Source organism: Lycorma delicatula, chromosome 1 (genome assembly GCF_047948215.1).
Source record: "Lycorma delicatula isolate Av1 chromosome 1, ASM4794821v1, whole genome shotgun sequence".
Taxonomy (NCBI): Eukaryota; Metazoa; Arthropoda; class Insecta; order Hemiptera; family Fulgoridae; genus Lycorma; species Lycorma delicatula.
The window spans coordinates 321,656,176-321,680,891 of record NC_134455.1 but is presented as its reverse complement, the minus strand read 5'-3'; the positions used below and the strand labels follow the sequence as shown (position 1 = coordinate 321,680,891).

Here is a 24,716-nt window from a genome sequence, read left to right as displayed (position 1 = left end):
TTTCCAGGCTGTATAAAACAGTTACAAGATAGTAATGAAGAAGTTTGGTCATTTCCTCCCTGTTCTGACTAAGGAGCATCTAGTGGACGAAATAGTAAAATTATTCCCCAAGGTAGAACAGGTGCCTTGGAGGGAGATTGCTCTGGATGAAGTAGTTCCTCTGTTCAAGCAGGATGAAGTTGTTGCAGCAGCTAAGCGTGACAACAGACGGAAGATTCCTGGTCTTGATGGAATCAGTGGCGAGGCAGTGCAGGTTTTGGCTCAGGTGGCTCCAGAGAAGCTTATTGATGTATTTATTTACTGCTTGACAAACAGGTTTGTGCCAGGAGCATGAAAGGTTGTCCGGCTGGCTGTGATTGAGAAGGGGCAAATCTGGTAATGCTACTGGATATCACCCACTGTGTTTATTAAGCATGTTCAACAAACTTTTCAAGCCCCTCCTTGTAGGTAGATTGACAACTGAGTTAGAAGCTTGGGTAGGATTAAGTGTAAACCAGTTCAGGTTCCAAATAGGCAGGTCCATGGTGGATGCTATCGACTGAGTGATGTAGCTGGTCAATGAGGCTGCCGCAGGCAGTTGGCAGACTAGGAGCATACTGGTTGTTATCCTCCTAGACGTTGAAAATGCCTTTAATAGCCTGCCCTGGCATGTTGTTATGGATGAGCTTGAGGTGCGTGGCGTGAGTGCGTACCTCAGGGGGTTGGTTGGCCAGTACTTGAGTAACAAGTTTGTGGTTGCCAGCATGGAGGGGCTGTCAGTTACATATGAGGTGGTATGTGGTGTCACACAGGGGTCGGTACTCGGCCCTTTGCTCTGGAATATTGCTTATGATGGTGTGCTGAGGATCAAGTACCTGGAAGGTGATCTGGCACTGGTTGTCGGCAAAACAGAACTGGAAGTCACAAAGCAGGGCACTACGGCGATCTGTATGGTGAACGACCAGCTCGCTATAAGGGGACTGAAGCTTGCAAAGCAGAAGACTGAGGCAGTGGTCATGGCTGGGAAATGTAAACTTGACCCCATCACATTACGTGTCGGTGCAACCGAAGTCCTGACCTCATGTAAGGTAAAATACCTTGGAGTGTGGCTTGACCATCAAAGGTTGTTCCAGGAGCATGTCTGAGAAACAGTAAACAAGGCTAGGAGAAGCTAATGCCCTAGCCAAGCTGATGCAGAATTGGGGTGGTCCATCCATCAATCCACCAGAGGAAGGAGACTTCTTGCTTCAGTGGCATGCTTGGTCTGTCTGTACGGGGTACCGGTTTGGGCTAGGGGATCTTAGTACTAGGCAGGCCAGGGAGCTCCTGGATGGCTTGCAGAGGATGCTGGCTTTGCAGATCGCACATGCTTATTGGACAGTTTCCAGCGAGGCTATGTTTGTCATCACCAGGATACTGCCCCAGAGTCTCATGGCAGAGGAGAGGGGGATGAGACAACAGGGTGCTTTGCCAAGTGTCATGATAATGCACCTGCTCACATTTCATTGCTTGTTCATGAATTGAATAAAATAATACTGTTATGATGCCTCAGCCTCTGTATTTGCCAGACATGGCCCCCTGTAACTTCTTTCTATTTTCCAAGCTGAAAAGAACCATGAGATGATGTTTTGACAACACTGAATAGATCATCTGAAGGAACTAAACGCCATACCAGAAATTCCATTGCAAAGATGCTCAAAAATTGCAAAAGCACTAGCAAAAATGTAAAAGGAGTATTTTGAAGGTGATAAAATCAATATTGATGAACAAAAGATTTTATGAGAAAAACTAAAATTCCACTTTTTTTTTTATCAAACCTTGTACTTTGATCTGTTTGTGATTTCACGTGGATTTATTTAGCATCTATTTTTATTAGATACATTTTACTTCTTTGCAATGTGTACATGGAAAAATGAGAAGGCAATTTAACAATGAAGTGTGTTATTAATACTTCACCATGTTCCATGGACTATTAGTCCAGCCCAAAAAAAAAACCCATTATTGAATGTTTGTTTATTATTCTAGAATAAAAAGCCACAGTATTGGACATTTTAAGAGGTGAATGTACATTCTGATTTTGGACTTGCTTGCAAAGAATTGTGCAATAATGGAGCCATCAATACTATTTTCTATATATTACCTGTTTTGAAGTAATTATGTGCAAGATCCAGAAAACTGAAGTTAACTAGAAAAAATGCATTTTCAACAACTGATTGTTATCGATATTCGATAGTTACAAACATGTTTTAGGCAATCCTATGTTTAAATTAATAAAATAAAGTAAACAAATATTTCTTGTGAATAAAAAAGCATCAAGTAGAAAAATATATATGGTACTCCAATCTATCATAAAAGAAGTTCAGGTTCAGGTTTCAGATGCATGTTAAAATATCCTCTGCCATCTGATATTTCTTCCTTAACATTTAATTGCATTAAATATAATTTATTGGTGGGTGACAATTTCACATGTGGAAAATGTGTTTAATTAACACTAAATGATATGGAAAACTCTCTATTCATGATGGTGATAAGGCATTAGAAAAAAGTATAAAATTGTACAATTAAAATTCATTATTTAATCTAAATAGTATAGGAGCATATTATATAGTATATAATATTATATAGTATAGGAGCATATTATATAGTATTAGCATACTTGCTTGTATATTTTATCTATGAATGTTCAGCCTAGTTGGTGAGTAGTGAATTAGTCTACTAGGCAGACTATAAACTGGTAAAGTCTTGTAGTGATGTAACTAGAGAACTACTTTTAAATAGAACTTTGGTTTAGTTTTTAGAAAGGGTTTTATATTTTGTAACTGCATAAAGCATGACATATCATTTTACTATTTTCACTTTAATTATTACAAAATAAATACAATGCATATCTAACCATAACAATGTCAATATTATATAAACGCATCAAAACATTTTCCAAAATAATGTTTGTACTTTATTGCTGCATTAAATAATACAGTTGTACTATAGCAATAATGCTGTGTAATAATAAATCATCGTAGTATTACATTATTATAAAATAATTTATAAAAAATAAAAATAAAAACCGACCTCAACAAATAATAGTATTAAAAAAATACAAATAATTATATCTTTTATTTATTAACTAAATTAAAATGATTTACAACAAATAACTATTTTTGAAGCTGGCGCCAGCCAACACACAAATTAAACAAAGTTATGTAAAGTTAGTATCTCAACCAACCACTAGGCAACTAAATAGGATTCCACATGTAAAATGGGATCTCAAGAGCATAAAAGAAAGAGCATCTCATGATCACACCTCACATTTCGCTAAGGCATATATACTTTGTAATAATATATGTACCTATGCATTTATGAAAAGTTTTCTTATATTTTTGTATGTCACATTTTATCGTTGTATATTTTTGTACATCTCATTTTATTGTAGTAAAACATCTACTACCAATTTTGCATTGTTTGAAGTAGGATTTGTATTATATAGATCATAGGTTTTTATTTTGTTTAACTGGTGTTCGCTGGCACAGACTTCAAAAATATTTATTTGTTGTAAATACTTTATTTAATAATAAATAAAAATATAATTGTTAGTAACTTTATAGTACTATTATTTGTTGAAGTTGGTTTTTAGTTTTATTTTTTATAAATATTTTATTTCACAATTTTTAGTAGTATCTAGTACCTTTATTATTAGATAATATAAACATAAATATATATAATAATATTGCAATTAGGAATAATAGACTTTTTTACCATTTTATATAAATATTAAATGTAGATTTAATATTTGAATGTAGTTTAGAGGAAAGTAGCCAAGGAAAAAAAGGAATGATTGTTTAAGGAAGTAAAATAGAAAAAGAAATGCCATGATATCTCCACAGAGACTAAACAGTGATAATATAGATAGTTATTAATAACCTGATCATACAGGAAACAGAGAAACACAGTACTGCTGCAAGCAGTCAGCAGCTAAGGGTGTCAAGAGGTTCAGTTTTTTAGTTTTTCCTAAGATTATCATCGGATTTGGTTAAAATTTATATGGGACCATTCTGAAAGCATTTTTCAATTAAAAAAAAAAGAAAACTATCAAAACTGGTTTACTAACATCGCAGACAGATAATGCATAACATACATTAAAAAAATCAGGGGTTTTGGTATTTTTCCTAATATTATCATTGGATTTCATTAAAATTTATATGGGACCATTTTTGAAATCTGTTAAAATTTATCTTCATGCAAATTTTGTTAAAATAAATTAACTTTAAAAATAATTCAATTTAGAATAGATATTTTATTTGCTGTTTATTCATCTAATTTGATGAAATCTTCAGTAATTCAACTAAAAATTCCAATTCATTTTTTTTATAAAAGCTTTGCTGTTGGATTTATTCTGATTAACTTCAATTGAACAGGACATTAAAGCTTTCCTATATACATCTCTTTGCACGTTTTCTTCCAGCTTTCTATATAGTAGAAAAATTGTTTAATTAAATAATTTTTTCATGTCGAAAAATTATAAGTGGTATTATTTATCGTAAACCAGGATTTTACTTCAGCCCATATAACTTCTAAATGAATAAGCCTAGGATGGTGTGGAGGAACCATCAAAATGGAATGAGCATATTCACTTAAAATTTTATCTACTGTATAACATTTTATATTGCTCTCTACTGACTAATTTAAATAATAAAACTCAATTTTTTTAATGTCAACTTACTACATGAAATATTTTTCTGCTTGTCAATCTTTCAATTCCATTTGGATATATTAAAATTGGGGAATTTTAAAATTTGAACATTGTGGTAAGGTGCACAATCAAAAATTGTCTACAATAACCTTTCACCCAAACAAAGCAGATTTAAAAAAAGGTTTTTACATTTTTCAAGAAACCACAAGTAATTATTAAAAGTCATTTCATTATAATAACCTTAACTTAATCATTACACTTCAACATTATCAGCATGCTCAAAATAAAGCCCACTTCATAACTTACATGTATAATAATCAATCACGAACTTTCAGAAATCAGAATACAAATCTTATCTTCTATTATATGCACTCATCTCTTACTCTGAGCTTGTGAACCATGAATATAAGGCATACAAAACCTATTTGGAAAATATCCAACTTTGTGCTGTAATTTTATCATAGTACCATATGTGTACACTAATGCTCAATGTTGGCTGCACCCTCACAAATATCTAACCAAACAGTGTATCCAATTGAATTATTCAGTCAGCAGTAGTATCCTGTAGTGTTACCGCTACTAGCATTTGTGTTCACTGTATTTCATAAGATCAGAATGCACGAAGTACAAAGTCTTTATTAAATTTTGCCATAAAAACTGGATATTTTTGTTCAGAAACCATGGCTAATATACATAAAATTTATGCCAATGGATTTATGAGTAATACACAAATTAAAGAGCAATTTAGGAGATTTAAAAGTTATTGAACTTCAGTTAAATAAAATTACCCCATGTTTTGGAAGGCCTGCAAAAACAAAAAAAAATCCTGAAAATGTGGAAGAGTTGAAATTTTAATTAATGAAAATAATTGTTCAGTAGTGTTTAAGAGAGACTGAATTCCAAAAACTAATCTCAGAAATTGTGAACCATGAAATAAGGACAAACCATGTGGCTGTAAAATTTGTTCCATTGTTACTGACAGAAGTTCAGAAGAATTATCAAATGAAGTCACTCAAGACAATTTGGAAGTAGTAGAAACAAGCCAGAAATGTTCAAAAAGGTCACTACGGGGCACGAGTCATAGGTTTACATTTTGATCTGAGTCGAAAATCCAATCTTTGTAAAAGAAGAGCCATAAGCCAAAAATGCACAAAAAGCAACAATTACTTTTTATTTTGACAAGGAAGGGAGAAAAGGTCAGCTTCTGAACAAAAAGTAACACTTAAAATTTCTGAAGTGATTCCTTGACACAGTGGGAAAGAAAGAGCCTGATTTGTGGAAAAGTGGCACAAATCACAAAATTTGCTTCATCACGACAATGCATCTGCATATTTATTGCAACTTATTCAGCAATTTCTAATGAAACACAGAATTTTTGCAACATCATCAGTTCCAATACAGTCTTTATCTCCTAGTGATTACAACAAACTTAGAGAAAGATTCTCTAAGAGAAACAAGATTTGATGACCTAGAGGAATTTAACAAGAATTCAATGAAGTAACTGTTAGCTATTCAGAAAGAATACAAGGAGTGCTTTCAAAAGTGGGAACATCACTGGCAATAGGTTGTGGCTTCCAAAGGGGAGTACTTTGAAGAAAAAGAGAGATATTTTGGGAGAGTACTTTGATCAAACATATTCAAAATCACTATTGACCATACTTAACTCTTACACCAACTACAGCATGAGATCAGATACTTTCCGGATAGATCTCGTATATAAAGACTACTGGGCTACATTGAGCTTGATGATCTGTTACTTTGCTTTATCCATCTAAATTCCATCTCAACTTGAGTAAAATATTTTTGAGACTAGACTTTCCTATAATGAATTTACCACAATCTAATTTTGAAAGTAATTTCCTCATTATAGAACATACTTTCTTTAATAAAAATTATTATAGGACTAATGAATGAGTAGTGATCTGTCAAACCAAATACATCAGTTGGAGTATTAAGATTCTTTATTTAAGAGTGCTCAAAGATAAACATTCTAAAATTGTACTTCCTTCAATTTTTTCTTCCCCCATACTAAAGGTAAAGCCTAAAGATGGAAGACAGCTACAATAGTCTTCATTATACTTTTAAAATGTATATGCCCTGTTACTAACTGTCCAGCAAACTGAACACAAACTGAAACTGAACATAAAAAAAACACAAAAATCATTATGAAAATTGATAATGACAAGATCAACTACAACTTTATAGCCTAGTAAAATTGCACTCTAGCAGCTGATTATATTGTTTATAAAAATTTACTTTTCCACTGACTGCATTTTATATTAGTGACTGAAAGAAATGGTAACATACTTCTTTGTAATTTTATTTTTTTTTTAAATTTAATTTCCACAAAGCATTCTGATAAAGCAGAGATCACTGCAAAGGAGTAAAGAAAGAATAAAAACATGTAGAAAAATCAGTTTTTATAAATAATTTCATAAACATTACTGCATTAGTTACAAACCTGGATTGTAGATAAATTTCTAGTTAAATTCTAAATTTTTAGAGTAACTTCTAGAGTTCTCGTGTAAAAATTATGTATAATACATTAATTTGTTGTTAAGCATTTTTTAGTAGCCATGACACTAAATAACTTTTGCCTTTATACAAAAATCTGATGTAGGTGCCACATGACTTCCTTGTACACCTATTAAATTACATATACACAGTTTTTTCTGCAGATCATTTAAACTTACTTCATTTGAAAATGAGATACGATCATCCAATTCTTTAATAAAGAGGACACTTAAGCAGTTGCTGAGAAATTAGTTTTTATTAACATCAAATATTTATACAATTATTAATTCAACAATCTTACATGAAATATTAGGATAGAGTAAAAGTACCTTTATTAATCATACTATTAGATCAGTATTATTCGTATAGTCAAGAGTTGCTGATTAACAAAAGTTCCAGATTTCTCAATTTTTCAGCTTGTGATTACAAAATGAATACATTTTATCAACATTTAGTATCTGACTGTTTAATTGCCTTTGCAGGCTTGCCTTTGACATCTCTTGTTTTGTTGTTCCTCCCAAATCATCACAGATGTTTTTCCTGTGGGATGATCCAAAGAAGTGCCATTCAGCTTCAAGGTTGAGGTCTCTTTTGTGACTCCACAAATTAGCAAAATTCTTTTTATTTTTATACCGACTTGAAGCACTGTCAGTAAAATAGGTGTTTTTTAATGTTTTGATGTGTACTTCCTTGATATCGTCTGTTAAAAATTTTTTAAAGCAATAAAATGTTGCTGTATCATGCTTCAACTGATCACTTAAAATACAAACACTTTTGTGTTTTAATACATCATTTTCCTTGAAACAGAACACAAAAGGGTAAACTGTGGCTTGGCTGTTGACCCAATGAAAGCTTTGTATCACATCTTGAACAAAAAGTGAAAACTTTTCTGCAAAGTCTACAAACACCAAACATTCTTCTTCACATAATTCTGATTTTTTTCTCTTTGAAAAACAGAGCTTGATATTTTGACATGAAATTGTGATTTTTCAGCGTTTTCAATTTTTCTAATGATTTGAAAAACTCATCTTTGATCTGAACAACAATAATCATCTCTGCCCTATCCGCTGTTACCCACTGTTTGTACATTATTGTATCTGGCAACACATTATGCTCTTCAGAAAAGTTGAGCATGTCAAATACTGCCTGCTTACCTGGACATTTGGTGCATACATTCATCATACATCTGTAGTTATCCTTGTCACAAAGTTGTCTACTAAGTCCTTATAATCAACATTAAGTTTGGGGCCATCAATCATGAGTTTGATGTTCTGGTGGTGGGGGCAGATAAAAACTGTATGAGTCCCGGACGCACCAGCCAAGATACACCAGTTTGGATGAGTTTGCAGAACTTTGATCTTCAAATTTTTTTCTCAGGATTTTCACTTTTAAAGGAGACATACAATTCATTTAAGTTTATCAGAACAAGGCGCTTTTGCTTATGCACTTTGACACCATCAACACACGTGCTAACACAATCCTTTTTATCAGGACTCATGCTGCTATTATTGTCATCTTCATAAAATAATGTGTCATTACTAATTACTGTTTTTTGTCTTTTACCTAATTCTGGTAGAATGCCTTGCTCATTAACTAACTCTCTAGTAAGTCTAACCAAATGCTCAGACACATTGAACTCTGATATTATTTTAGATCTGGTCCAAGATTGGGGAAGTAAACTAATAATTTTAACCTTATCTTCTTTAGACGCCAGAATACTTTTTTTTTAGTTTTAAAATAAGATCATATTCATGTGATGAAGATTGAGCTGGATTTTCATTTTCAGAAACTTTTGAGTCAAAACAATTCAAGATTCTTGTTTAATATTTCAGATAACTTACTTATTTTAAATTTGAATGCTCACGGCCTTTGATTATCCAAGCTTAATTTTTTCAATTTTGATGGAGGTGATACACTCAAAATGCTACAAACAGCATGCAATTGTTCAATATTGTAATGTGAGGGATTGAATTGCTCTTGGTCTTGTCATTCATGTAGTTCTTTGTTCTGCTGAGAAAAAATACTTTTGAAACAGTTAACACAAAGAGACTTTCCAGGAACTAAATTTAAATTTGGAAAAATATGTTCTTTAAAAGCTTGCTCTAATATTATTTTAAGCTTTTTTTCATGATACTTACAAACACTTGTGACACCTGAATTAACACGTTAAAAAATAAGTTGGTTTTTCATCACTAAATTCACAAATTTTAATGAGTTCTTTTGGCACTGTACTATACACTGTTTTTTGGCACTCATCATTCACATAAATTCCTGTGGAACATTGATCTTCCAATGTTTTATGTGAAATTACTTGAAAATTTTGTAAAAATTTAACCAGATTTAAAATTATTATAATATTATTAGTTTTTTTTTTGTCTTCATTCATTTGACTGGTTTGATGCAGCTCTCCAAGATTCCCTATCTAGTGCTAGTCGTTTCATTTCAGTATACCCCCTACATCCTACATCCCTAACAATTTGTTTAACATATTCCAAACGTGGCCTGCCTACACAATTTTTACCTTCTACTTCTCCTTCCAATATTAAAGCCTTAGTATGTGGCCTATAAGTCTGTCTCTTCTTTTAACTATATTTTTTCCAAATGCTTCTTTCTTCATCTATTTGCCGCAATACCTCTTCATTTGTCACTTATCCACCCATCTAATTTTTAACATTCTCCTGTAGCACCACATTTCAAAAGCTTCCAATCTTTTCTTCTAAGATACTCAGATTGTCCAAGCTTCACTTCCATATAAAGCGACACTCCAAACATATACTTTCAAAAATTTTTTCCTGACATTTAAATTAATTTTTGATGTTAACAAATTATATTTCTGATTGAAGGCTCGTTTAGCTTGTGCTATTCGGCATTTTATATCGCTCCTGCTTCGTCCATCTTTAGTAATTCTACTTCCCAAATAACAAAATTCTTCTACCTCCATAATCTTTTCTCTTCCTATTTTCACATTCAGTGGTCCATCTTTGTTATTTCTAATACATTTCATTACTTTTGTTTTGTATTTGTTTATTTTCATGCGATAGTTCTTGCGTAGGACTTCATCTATGCCATTCATTGTTTCTTCTAAATCCTTTTTACTCTCGGCTAGAATTACTATATCATCAGCAAATCGTAGCATCTTTATCTTTTCACCTTGTACTGTTACTCCGAATCTAAATTGTTCTTTAACGTCATTAACTGCTAGTTCCATGTAAAGATTAAAAAGTAACGGGGATAGGGAACATCCTTGTCGGACTCCCTTTCTTATTACGGCTTCTTTCTTATGTTCTTCAATTATTACTGTTACGGTTTGGTTCCTGCACATGTTAGCAATTATTCTTTTATATCTCTGTATTTGAACCCTAATTTTTTTCAAATGCTGAACATTTTATTCCAGTCTACGTTATCGAATGCCTTTTCTAGGTCTATAAACGCCAAGTATGTTGGTTTGTTTTTCTTTAATCTTCCTTCTACTATTAATCTGAGGCCTAAAATTGCTTCCCTTATCCCTATACTTTTCCTGAAACCAAATTGGTCTTCTCCTAACACTTCCTCCACTCTCCTCTCAATTCTTCTGTATAGAATTCTAGTTAAGATTTTTGATGCATGACTAGTTAAACTAATTGTTCTGTATTCTTCACATTTATCTGCCCCTGCTTTCTTTGGTATCATGACTATAACACTTTTTTTGAAGTCTGACAGAACTTCCCCTTTTTCATAAATATTACACACCAGCTTGTATAATCTATCAGTCGCTTCCTCACCTGCACTGCGCAGTAATTCTACAGGTATTCCGTCTATTCCAGGAGCCTTTCTGCCATTTAAATCTTTTAATGCTCTCTTAAATTCCGATCTCAATATTGTTTCTCCCATTTCATCCTACTCAACTTCCTCTTCTTCCTCTATAACACCATTTTCTAATTCATTTCCTCCGTATAACTCTTCAATATATTCCACCCATCTATCGACTTTACCTTTCGTATTATATATTGGTGTACTATCTTTGTTTAACACATTATTAGATTTTAATTTATGTACCCCAAAATTTTCCTTAACTTTCCTGTATGCTCCGTCTATTTTACTAATGTTCATTTCTCTTTCCACTTCTGAACACTTTTCTTTAATCCACTCTTCTTTCGCCAGTTTGCACTTCCTGTTTATAGCATTTCTTAATTGCCGTAGTTCCTTTTACTTTCTTCATCACTAGCATTCTTATACTTTCTACATTTATCCATCAGCTGCAATATATCGTCTAAAACCCAAGTTTTTCTACCAGTTCTCTTTGTTCCGCCTAAGTTCGCTTCTGCTGATTTAATAATTTCCTTTTTAACATTCATCATGGGCGCTTGTGTGCATATAGACGTTAACAATCGTTGTCGGTTTAGGTTTTGATTTTATCCTTATTACAATGATTCTATTGCTATGCGTTTTGAAATATTCTACTCTCTTCCCTATCTTCTTATTCATTATGAAACCTACTCCTGCCTGCCCATTATTTGAAGCTGAGTTTATTATTCTAAAATCACCTAACCAAAAGTCGCCTTCCTCTTCCCACCGAACCTCACTAATTCCTACTACACCAACATTTATCCTATCCATTTCTCTTTTTAAATTTTCCAGCCTACCAACCTTTTTTAAACTTCTAACATTCCACGCTCCGACTTGTAGAATGTTATTTTTTAATTTTCTGGTGGTACCCCCTCCTTAGTAGTCCCCACCCGGAGATCCGAACGGGGTACTAGTTTACCTCCGGAATATTTTACCAGGGAAGGCGCCTCCATCATTGGTATATGAAAATGCAGAGAGCCATATTTTCTTGGAAAAAAAGCAGCTGTAGTTTTCCCTTGCTTTCAGCTGCGCAGTACTCAGAGGACTTAGTGATGTTGATATGGCCGTTTAAGTTGTCCTGACTCACGCCCCTAGCAACTACTGAAAGAGCTGCTGCCCTCTTTCAGGAATCATTCCTAAGTTTGGCTCTCAACAGATACCTCTCCGATATGGTTGCACCTTCAGTCCAGCTACTCTGTATCACGAGTACTCAAGCCCCCTCACCAACGGCAAGGACTCATGAATCATAGAGGAGGATATTATTAGTAAAACTTATTTATTTAATAAACACTTCCAAATAGGATGAAATTTGAGACACTCTGTAAAGATGTGAACAGGTTACTGACTAATATCAGACTGACCAGTCTGTAACTGCAAAGCTAAATGATGCAAAAGCATAAATGAGTGTGAATTTTCCTGACGACTGGAAATGACTTCAAGCACCTGTTATAAAATGAATACTGCAGTTCAATGGTTCAAACAAGTCTATTTCAACTATAGTAATAAGTATAAAAATATTAAAGTGCCAAGAAGACAAGAAACCCCCTTGGAGCACTTATTTTGTGAGTCAAAATGGTATCAGGTTAACAGGTTTTTCATGATTTTTGAGAGGTTATAATTTTTTTATTAGTAGAATACATAAGAAACTTTTTTATTTGCCATAAACATGTACAAAAACACTGCAAGTTGTGTAAATTTGAGATTTTTATCACCAGCCCCCATCAGAGCTATTTGAAGCCAAAATTTGAATTTAAAAAAAAAAAAGTTTTCAAAAATTCATAAAACTTTAGGGGTGATGTAAGTATATCACTATTAATATTATTTATGGTAAAACTATTAACAGATACCTGCATATAAAAAAATAATTCATACTGTGTATGCCATCCCTGCCTCTTGAAAAAAATTACCAAAAGTGAAATTTCACCATTTTTCATGTTCAACTTTATTGGTAATTTTCTTATAGAAAGAAGAGAGATAAGTAAATAAACCACTGGACCAATCTTTTACCTTGAGAAAATATGATTAAATTGATTTTTGTTTCATCCTTCCAGGACCAATAGTTTTTCAGTTATAATTTTTTTTTTTAGTTATGATTTTTTCCGTAAACCCTTACAATCACAAAAATAGGTGTGCGCACCGTAACAAAAATGGCCACCACAAGTAAACTGCTATGCAGGAAACAAGTAGGTAAGTTTCAATTTGTTTTGAATTGATCAAGCAACCAGCTTATCCTTTTTTGGGACACTTCAAATGGATTGACCCATTTTGTTGATGGTTACATCATAATATTTTAAAAAACGTAGTATTAGATAGATATAAGACACATTTATTTAAAGGTAATAAGAGACTTTTTACTATATCCTAATATTTCAGGTAAGATTGTGGAATTAATAATTGTGTAAATATTTGTTGTTAATAAAAATGAATAATTTAGCATCAGATTTTTATTATTAAAAACAAAATGGAACAAAATTTAATAGAAAAATGTTATGAATTTATTTATAAAAACTAAAAACAGCTGTTATAATATAACAAATTTAGACCTTAAAAAAGTAGGTTGACAACACTAGCTGTATGCTTTGAAATTATTTTTAATACTGCTAATTGTTTTCATAAAATAGTGGTTACATGTTAAATAATATGTGGTTTGATTGTTTATGACATAATTTTGATTATGTTTCATTATTTTTGAGAATCAAGTTATGTAGCGTCTGTCTTTATGTTTATTCTACTCTAAGCTGTAACTACATTTTTTTCAATTGAATCTGAATTTAAAAATGGAATTCGGTTTTTTAAATTTTTTATTTGAAAAATGTCTCATGATTCATGCAGAATATACTATGATTTTTGTGTATCGCTTTTCATTGCAGCATAAAAAGTAAATTTTAAATGTAGATCTAGAATGCCCAGAAATCAATGAAAGAAAGAGTGAACCAATATTACCAAAAAACATAATAAAAGTAAACTCACTGCCTTTAAAGCCTTATGGCTTGCTATGAAGATTTTATCCCATGTTACTAACGGAGAATCTTTTGTTGATGAATTTTTATTAATCAGTTTAACAATATCATCATCTGCTAACCTCTCTCGCATAAGATCCACTTTTCTCTAAATAAAAAACACATTTTTTAAAAAGTTATCTATATTAACACATGTAAATTATTAACAAATACAAGAAGTACTAAAATAAAAGAAGATCTTTTTACCTTACTGATTAATTTATTACTTTATAAGTAAATAACATGTAACAAGTTCTTTTTCCATCATCAGTTCTTTTATAGAGAACACTAAATTTTAAAAATAAAAAAAAAGATAAGTTTCAATAAGGTAAGAATAACTTCCACCTACTTTAATAATTACGCAATTCATTAAAATGAGAAACATTATTAAATAAGATGAATGACATATTAATAAAATGTGTAACAAATGGAGACAGGGATTCTGGTGACAGGGGTCACCAGAAAAGTAAAAAATAACATTCTACGAGTCGGACAAGGAAGAACAAGGAAGGAAATATAGTGGGTGAATACGGGCTGGGCAAAAGGAACGAAAGAGGGGACCGACTTATAGAGTTTTGCACAAAGTATAATTTAGTAATTGCCAACACCCAATTTAAAAATCATAATAGAAGAATATACACTTGGAAAAAGCCAGGCGATACTGCAAGGTATCAGATAGATTATATCATGGTTAAGCAAAGATTTAGAAATCAACTCGTTGACTGCAAAACTTACCCTGGAGCAGACATTGATAGCGACCATAATTTGGTGATAATGAAATGTAGATTGGGGTTTAAAAACCTGAAGAAAAGGTGTCAAATGAATCGGTGGAATTTAGAGAAGCTTGAGGAAGAGGAGGTAAAGAAGATTTTTGAGGAGGACATCGCAAGAGGTATGAGTAAAAAAGATAAGGTAGAAAATGTAGAAGAAGAATGGAAGAATGTTAAAAAGGAAATTCTTAAATCAGCAGAACCAAACTTAGGCGGAATAAAGGGAACTGGTTGAAACCTTGGGTTTCAGACGATATATTACAGCTGATGGATAAACGTAGAAAGTATAAGAATGCTAGTGATGAAGAAAGTAAAAGGAACTATCGGCAATTAAGAAATGCTATAAACAGGAAGTGCAAACTGGCGAAAGAAGAGTGGATTAAAGAAAAGTGTTCAGAAGTGGAAAGAGAAATGAACATTAGTAAAATAGACGGAGCATACAGGAAAGTTAAGGAAAACTTTGGAGTACATAAATTAAAATGTAATAAGGTGTTAAACAAAGATAGTACACCAGTATATAATACGAAAGGTAAAGTCGATAGATGGGTGGAATATATTGAAGAGTTATACGGAGGAAATGAATTAGAAAATGGTGTTATAGAGGAAGAAGAGGAAGTTGAGTAGGATGAAATGGGAGAAACAATATTGAGATCTGAATTTAAGAGAGCATTAAAAGATTTTAAATAGCAGAAAGGCTCCTGGAATAGACGGAATACCTGTAGAATTACTGCGCAGTGCAGGTGAGGAAGCGATTGATAGATTATACAAGCTGGTGTGTAATATTTATGAAAAAGGGGAAGTTCTGTCAGACTTCAAAAAAAGTGTTATAGTCATGATACCAAAGAAAGCAGGGGCAGATAAATGTGAAGAATACAGAACAATTAGTTTAACTAGTCATGCATCAAAAATCTTAACTTGAATTCTATACAGAAGAATTGAGAGGAGAGTGAAGGAAGTGTTAGGAGAAGACCAATTTGGTTTCAGGAAAAGTATAGGGACAAGGGAAGCAATTTTAGGCCTCAGATTAATAGTAGAAGGAAGATTAAAGAAAAACAAACCAACATACTTGGCGTTTATAGACCTAGAAAAGGCATTCGATAACTTAGACTGTAATAAAATGTTCAGCATTTTAAAAAAATTAAGGTTCAAATACAGAGATAGAAGAACAATTGCTAACATGTACAGGAACCAAACAGCAACAGTAACAATTGAAGAACATAAGAAAGAAGCCGTAATAAGAAAGGGAGTCTGACAAGGATGTTCCCTATCACCATTACTTTTTAATCTTTACATGGAACTAGCAGTTAATGATGTTAAAGAACAATTTAGATTCGGAGTAACAGTACAAGGTGAAAAGATAAAGATGCTACGATTTCCTGATGATATAGTAATTCTAGCCGAGAGTAAAAAGGATTTAGAAGAAAAAATGAATGGCATAGATGGAGTCCTGCGCAAGAACTATCTCATGAAAATAAACAAGAACAAAACAAAAGTAATGAAATGTAGTAGAAATAACAAAGATGGACCACTGAATGTGAAAATAAGAGGAGAAAAGATTATGGAGGAAGAAGAATTTTGTTATTTGGGAAGTAGAATTACTAAAGATGGACGAAGCAGAAGCGATATAAAATGCCGAATAGCACAAGCTAAACGACCCTTCAGTAAGAAATATAATTTGTTTACATCAAAAATTAATTTAAATGTCAGGAAAAGATTTTTGAAAGTGTATGTTTGGAGTGTCGCTTTATATGGAAGTGAAACTTGGACGATCGGAGTATCTGAGAAGAAAAGATTAGAAGCTTTTGAAATGTGGTGCTATAGGAGAATGTTAAAAATCAGATGGGTGGATAAACTGACAAATGAAGAGGTATTGCGGCAAATAGATGAAGAAAGAAGCATTTGGAAAAATATAGTTAAAAGAAGAGACAGACTTATAGGCCACATACTAAGGCTTAAATATTGGAAGGATAGGTAGAAGGTAAAAATTGTGTAGGCAGGCCACGTTTGGAATATGTAAAACAAATTGTTAGGGATGTAGGATGTAGAGGGTATACTGAAATGAAACGACTAGCACTAGATAGGGAATCTTGGAGAGCTGCATCAAACCAGTCAAATGACTGAAGACAAAAAAAAAAAGTGTAACAAAAATCTATAAACAAAAAATCACATGCTTCACTCACTCACAGAAACAGATTCTAACAAGGGAATTTTAGAGCACAGAAACAGTAAGTATGTCTTGTTTCCCTACAAACCAAAACTATTGGAGAATGCCAGGTATGAAATTCAAGGCATATAGGAGGCATTAGAAGACTGCTTTAGCTAGATAATAGTATAGCATCACTTAAGTACCAGATTAAAAGAAAATATACACAATTATGACTCAAACATGGGCAGTGTAGTGGATTGCAAAACTGATTATAATATTTTTTCTGGCATTTCAATAAACAATTAAAATATGATTTAAACCATCATGAGGGCACAGTTTCAAAAACCTATTTAAAAATGTTATATATACTAATTCTACTATATAATGTGGCTTCTGAGAAGAAGAATAATGGGCATCTTTCTTGTTCCTCATCAAGTGAAATGGAAGAAAAAAATTTATAACTGTCACAATATCTCCTGCAGATATACATACAAATCTTATCCCTGCCAATGTTAATGACATACTGAAATTTAAATTTTACTTTCTACATGGATATCTTCAATAGTAATAATAATAATAATAATAATAATAAAACACAATAAGATCTGTAATGACTGGCTGTATTTGGTCAAATATTCATTAGTAAGTGTATAATTTATAACTTTATAATATTTAAAAAGTAAAATACTTACTTTTCTTTCTGTGATTTTCAGCTCAAAAACATTCTGACAGAATGCTAGCAAATCCTGTTCTATAGGGTTCATGTTTTTAAATCTGTAACAGAACAATTATTTAAGACAAATTGCTAACAGCAGGAAGGCTTTTATTACACATGACAAAAACAAATCACTAAAAGTTATCCCGAAATGTTTTAATGAAAATATCATTTTGTAGCCTGGAGAGTCCAGCTTTAAAAAAATCTTTCACCTTAAATTATCATTAAACTAAGAAAAAAACATCTGATTCAAGTAAATAAATTTATCGCATAATTATAATTACAAAGCAGTTGGGTTTCAGAACTGTCAATTTGTAAAGAACTCTGTATCATATTCTCATACAAGATAGGCTGTAAACTTAAAAGATAAGTTAGTCACAAAAAATACATACTACCACAACCTTATGGACAATCGTGGATTATAATGTGCAGTTACTGATTTTAGAATTAAATAATTTAAACAACAAATAAAAAGTAAAACAATTTATATCATAGGTTTCTTAAGCTTACTAAAATTGCAAAGGTAATACTTCAAAATTAAATAAATTTTTAAACTCTAAATGATTTTGTATTAAAAAAATTAAAAAAAAAAAACATTTAATAAGTACACAATTATACATAATCAATGTTTAAATTACTTCGTTTACACTGTCCTTATGTATCTTTCAGGAAGCTATTTACAACAGTGTCACAGGCACTCTTAACATTTACTATATAAAACCCATATCAATAGACCGTACAATTCAAAGCAGAAAATGTTTTTTAAGTGAACGGTACTACTGACAACACATATATTATTGTAGAATTATTATGCTGCTAATAGGTAAACAGACAGTAAAAACTCAATCCTACCTGTACCTATTCAGATAATATTTCAAGTTATTTACGTTCCTAGTGAACACTCTGTGACCTTAACGCAACCTTTTTACTAGTAAATTCATTAATCATGTAATTATTCACAAAATTCACATAAATTTATTTGCTGTGGATAAATAAGTAAGTCATTTATTTAACAGCATGAACATTTTTAACCAGATAATATCGAACAGAAGTATTTCAAAAACGGTTTATAACCTAACTTTGATTTGAATTGTACGCAAAAAAAGAAACAGAGATAGAGATAATTTGAACATTTTTCATACCTAATTTTTGCTTTCACTGTTTTAAAAATGACTTGCACTACAAAAAAATTAAAATTAAAATACTTTAATCAAAATAAACAATAGCCTACTCGACCATAAACAACGCACCTCCCAGCACATGATAATTAATACCAACTGAAATTCCAAAAGGCAAAACTATCATTGACCCTTGATAAAGATCACTTTTTCATTAAATAATATTTCTTCCTCTCTTGTATTTCTTTCTCTCAAAGAATTTAACTGTATTTTTTATTTTACAATTTAATTATATTTCTTTCCTAAGATTTGTTGTGATTAACGGTTTATTGTAAGAAATTATAAGTTATAAGTATTATACGTATAATAGTATAACAAATTATAAGTATACTTCATGACATAACATGAATGAATATTTATGTCTTTTGTCATGGCATGTCATGACAAAAGACATAAATATGAATGACTTTTAAATTTCTGCAAACAAAAATTCAACGCCTGTTGACTTTTGTTGTTTGTTGAACACAACAAACGTTTATGTAATTTTTAGTGAAATCCACAAAACATGTGCGCTCAGTGCTCCTTCGGCAGGCGAACACCGAGAGAAGAATGGACTCACACTTTCTTTTTAGCAAGAGACCTGGGACCGCAAGATCAGAGGGCGATCGGCTACAAGGATTATCCTTCTGATCAGAACACGACAGACCGGCGTCATGGAGTAGTGGAGAACTACGCGCTTATCTCCAAGCCATAGGGAAAGCATATTCCCCGATTGTCTCTATTGCTCCGATGTACGGGACGACGCTGAGCACACCATTTCCCCAAATGTGCTTGGTGGATGGTAGATTAAGGGGACTAGAGGCGGATCTCGGAGCACTGAACGCCCACAACATGGTTGCGATGATGCTCCGTAATCTGAGCAGCTGGAGTCCGGTGGAAGAACTCATAAGGTGTGGACGTACGTTTCCTTTGCTTTGCGATTTTGTGTTTTTCAGTAGGATTTTTGGTGATTATTTGGTTACGGGCGACTGGATTTGATTGGTGGTGTTTTACTTGAAGTGTTGTGTTAATTTTATGATTATCGGTTCACGAACCGATATTTTATTGCGATTTTTCCGTATAGACCTTATTGCCAATAGCAATAACCGGTATAACACCGGTCTAGGTATAACACCGGCGATCACCAGAATGGCAGGCTCGGAAACCGTCCGATACGCGGAAGCGACTCGCAAGTCCGCGGTATGTTGCACCTGAGCAAAACTATTCCGGTTTCTCTCGAATCTTAACAACTGGGCACACACTTCCGCTCCGTATAATAGTACAATAACTAATACAATAAGGAACAGGTAGATTAATGATTGGAGACGATTAAATATCAAATTAACTGCAGTTAAAACTTCTGTATATAAATGGAAGAGCGACGTGAAGTTGACTCGCCGAGAACAAGTGGCGGTAACCAGACTCAGAGTTGGTCACACGCGAATAAGAAATTCATATTTCTTAACCGCCGAAGAAAAATCAATGTTTTTTTTGTGGGCGAAAAACGCCTGGGAGTTATCATCGCCCGGAATTTTATTAATAAAAGGGTAAAATATTCCAAAACAATAAAGCTTATAAGGTGTAGAAGTAATATTAATCATAAAATAAAAATTTATTAAAACAAGTCAAGAAGGCAAAATAAAACTCAAAACTAATACCACAGACGAAGTCGTTAAAATATACAAAAGTTAAAATACTACAAGTTAAAATAATCGAAAAAACAAACCACATAAAACTTACCTAATTCCGAAGGGTTGTGCAAAAGGTTCCCTCCCGGATAGTAAAATTAAATACATAGAACCAAAAAAATCAAAATTGAAAGTAAAGGTTAAAAGTTATTAAAAAACTCTTCTAGCATAAAAATATATACGATAATATTAAACTTTTGCAGTAACCTGGTACTACGCAAAAAGAGAAACATCCGGTCCAGAATTTCCTTATTATTGCACAAGATTAACGGATGTTTCTAGGTAGATTAAACTTACGACGCAACGCCGCATAACATATGCAGGCCACGAGAATGTAGTGCACAGTCATGCGGCAGTTGCATCGTGTGCATAGGGGTGTGGCTTCTCCTAATATTAGGTATTCACGTGTGATCCTCGTATGTCCTAACCGTAACCGGCAGAGGATCACTTCCTCACGACGAGACTGCAAGAGGAGCCCCATGACAACACTGAATCTTTAATCCGTCGGAGTTTATTATCTACGGTAGTCGCCCAGTCACTTTGCCACCTCACTCGCAGTGATTGTTTTATATGATTGATAAAATCAAAGGTAGTAACTCGGGTGGTGAAAGGAGGCTGAATACACGCTTCTTTCGCAGCAGAATCTGCCCTCTCGTTACCTAGAAACCCTACGTGGCTAGGGATGCAGCAAAAACTTACCTCTGTGTTGCGATTATCTAACTCAGCGATTGCATCATAAATGTCAATGACGACAGGATGTTTGGAATAAACGTTTTCTAATGCCCGGAGAGCACTATACGAGTCACTGCAAATAAGAATGTTTTTTTATAATTAGGGCTAACGATAGTTAGAGCCCTATTAATAGCGAGTAGTTCTGCGGTGAACACACTCGTAATACGGGTTGACCAAACATATAAGTCCTGTCATTGACAACAAAAGCACAACCAACGGTACCGTCTTGTTTCGACCCATCAGTGTATATCACCTCATCTGGGTTCGTCTTGGTGAGAATATACTGAAACATTTGCCGGAAAACAGTAGGTGGTGTTGATCGTTTATCGTATGTTGTAAGGTCAAATGTAAAATTTACAAGGTTTATTCACCAAGGAGGATATGAGCACGGACATGATGGAAAGAACGAGGGAGTGTCAACATTTATATGCTGCAGCAGACGTCGGATACGGACACCCACAGGCGCAGTATAGCGTGGACGGTCCTCATATTTCATTAAATTAGGATTCCTAAGAACTCGGTCAAAAGCCGGGTGATTTGGCTGTCCCTTGAGACGGGCAAAATAAGATAACAAAAGCTGATCTCGTCTATACCAAAGTGACCGCTCGCCACAGTCTACAAGTAAGCTTGCGATAGGGCTCGATCTAAACGCACCTGTGGCAAGCCGAAGAAAAGCATGATGTACACCGTCCAGCATTTTAAGCACGGTTTGACGAGCTGAAGAGGCGTCACAATCATAATCTAAACGGGAACGAACAAGTGAATAGTAAAAACATAACATACATGACCGATCGGCTCCCCAATTGGTGTTACTAAGGTCCCGCATCATATCAAAAAGTTTGGAACATTTTGTCCTCAATTCCTTTATATGTTTGACCCAAGTAAGACGGCTATCAAAAAGTAAACCTAGAAACTTGACGGAAGGAGAGACAGCAATAAGCTCCCTGTTCAGAAAAACCCGCGGAATAGAAAGGTTCCGTAGCCGAGAAAAGACCACACATGTCGTTTTGTCGAGTGAAAATGTAAAACCAGTAGTTCTTGACCAAGCCTCAAGGTGAAATAAAGTGTTCTGTATCAGTCTCTCCGCAGTGTGTGTTGAGCGGCTCGCAACGTAAATAACAAAATCGTCAACGAATAGAGAACATGAGACAGGAGCCTGTACACAATCGGTAATGCTGTTTATGGCCACAGAAAACAAGGTGGCACTTAATACACTACCTTGAGGCACGTCGCCAGGCCGTGTCGTACGCCGTTTTTATATCGAAGAAGATATCAACGAGGTGTTGGCGGTTCGGGAAAGCGTTTTGTATTGCTGTTTCCATCGACACTAAATGATCAATGGAAGATCTTCCTTGTCGGAAACCAGTGTTCCGAAGAAAGAAAGCCATGTTTCTCCAAATACCATGCAAGCCTGCGGTTTACCATTCTCTCCATTATTTTACATAACACGCTTGTTAAAGAAATAGAGCGGTAGCTTGAGGGATCGGTTTTGTCTTTACCAGGCTTTAGTACTGGTATAACAAACGCTTCTGACCAGTCGGGCGGAAAGACTTGTTCGGAGAATAAGCCATTGTAAATATTCAAAAGATGTTGTAGTGCTGAGTTAGGAAGGTGTGAAAGCATACAAAGCCGAACGTTGTCTGGTCCAGGGGAAGTGTCACGTGAGTACTTAAGTGCGTACAACAACTCTTTTAATAAAAGATATTGAAATGAAGCGTACAATTAAACGGCAGAGCGGAACAGAACAACCGACACCGTCTCTTATACTAACATTCAATCTCCCTGTTCCACCAGAGAACAATAAAGTGAGTAACCGCTCGGTTCGGGTACGACCATTCATACCCAACCCACGACGATGTTTCAGATGCCAAGGTTTTGGTCACACTACAACATCTTGCACGAAAACTGAGATCTGTGCTCGATTTTTTACACTTATGAACATTATTCAGCGGATTGTTAGAGGTATTCGGTCCCGAATTGAAGATATTAGAGTACTGGCGCACGCACATGATCCACTAATCATGTGTTTCCGTGAAACTCACCTTCTACAACATGACCCAATTACACTGAGAGAATACTTCTGTGAGAGATACGACTGTCTAGTAGACAGTAGAGAGAGTGGTGGAGTGGCTATTTTCATGAAGAATGGGCTGTCGGTTATAAGGAATCAACTGATTACTCTCGTTCCTGCTATGAGTGTAAATGAAGTGTAGTCTTGTACATTCTCAGTTCGACCATTCCTGACATGTGTGGTTAATTGAAACCCAACCACCAACGAACACCGGTATCCACGATCTAGTATTCAAATCCGTGTAAAAATAACTGGCTTTACTAGGACTTGAACGCTGTAACTATCGACTTCCAAATCAGCTGATTTGGGAAGACGCGTTAACCACTAGACCAACCCGGTGGGTTCATTTTGATTGGTCTGTTTGTTCTGCTTTTCACGGCAGTGACCACAAATCAACCCATTGGTTTCGGTGTGGACTACGAGATTAGGAGAAGGCCATGGAGGTGGATTGTTGAAAGGGCAGATTGGGTTGGATATCATAAAGCCTTCCAATCGCAGTATGACGTCAGTGCGAACATCCTTGATCAATGTTCCTCTTTTACGTCCATGATACTTGAAAGTGCCAGCAGATATATCCCACAAACATCGGGTAATCCTAAACGTCCTTCCGTTCCATGGTGGAATGATGATTGCAAATGTGCTATTAAGAATTGACGGGGGGCACTACACAAATTCAATAATAGACCTACAACTGAATATCTAAATTTGTACCGCAGGGCTACAGCGGTATGCCGTCGGGTCTTCTTGAACGCTAAGAGGAATTCATGAACGAAATATGTGACCACAATCTCACGTACTACTCCCACGTCTACTGTGTGGAAAAAAATCCATGCCATTTTCAGATAGCCAAGGCAATCTATTCTCGGTCTCATCGATGAAGAACTCCTTTCATCATCTTCGGCTGTAGCATATACTTTAGCAAAATCTTTCCGCTCGGTATCTCTCACTTCGTCATGTAGTACCGACTTTCAGAGGTACAAAGCACAGATGGAAATATTGGCGTTAAATATTGGTGTTTCGGTTAGTGAATTGAACACTCCATTCCTATTTAAAGAATTGTTGCACGCATTACTTAAAACTAATATCACTGGTAAAAAAAAATAAAGATAAAAGAAAACACAATTTAACAAAACCGAAATGGGTGTAAAAGACACCTTCGGGTAACAAAAGCACTAAAAGAATATAAAAAAAGCTAAAAAAAAAATAAACACTAACATAAAACTTAAAACTAGGTTAAAAATTAAAATAGTAAAAAAAAAATAAAACTAATACATTAAACTATTATGTTTAAAGACTTACAACTAATATCACTCAAATCTTACAACTAATGTCACAGACGAAATTTGTAAAACATAATAGCAAAAAAAATATATATATATATGTATATAAAATTTGACAAATTCTGATAGGGAGTGTAAAAGGCTCCCTACTCG

The 24,716-nt window shown here is 34.0% G+C and overlaps 1 protein-coding gene across 1 annotated transcript in view; it reads right to left on the bottom strand.

Moving 5' to 3' along the window:
* The window catches only part of tefu (Serine/threonine-protein kinase tefu), a 297,692-nt gene extending 278,927 nt beyond the window's left edge, over positions 1-18,765 (bottom strand). The window contains exons 1-3 of the mRNA XM_075382004.1: positions 18,488-18,765; positions 17,613-17,694; positions 13,976-14,113 (exon numbers count right to left, since the gene is read on the bottom strand). Of these exons, the coding sequence (XP_075238119.1) occupies positions 13,976-14,113; positions 17,613-17,684 (210 nt within the window). The 5' untranslated portion in view covers positions 17,685-17,694; positions 18,488-18,765. The remainder of the gene's footprint in view (positions 1-13,975; positions 14,114-17,612; positions 17,695-18,487) is intronic.
* Positions 18,766-24,716: the final 5,951 nt, after the last annotated feature.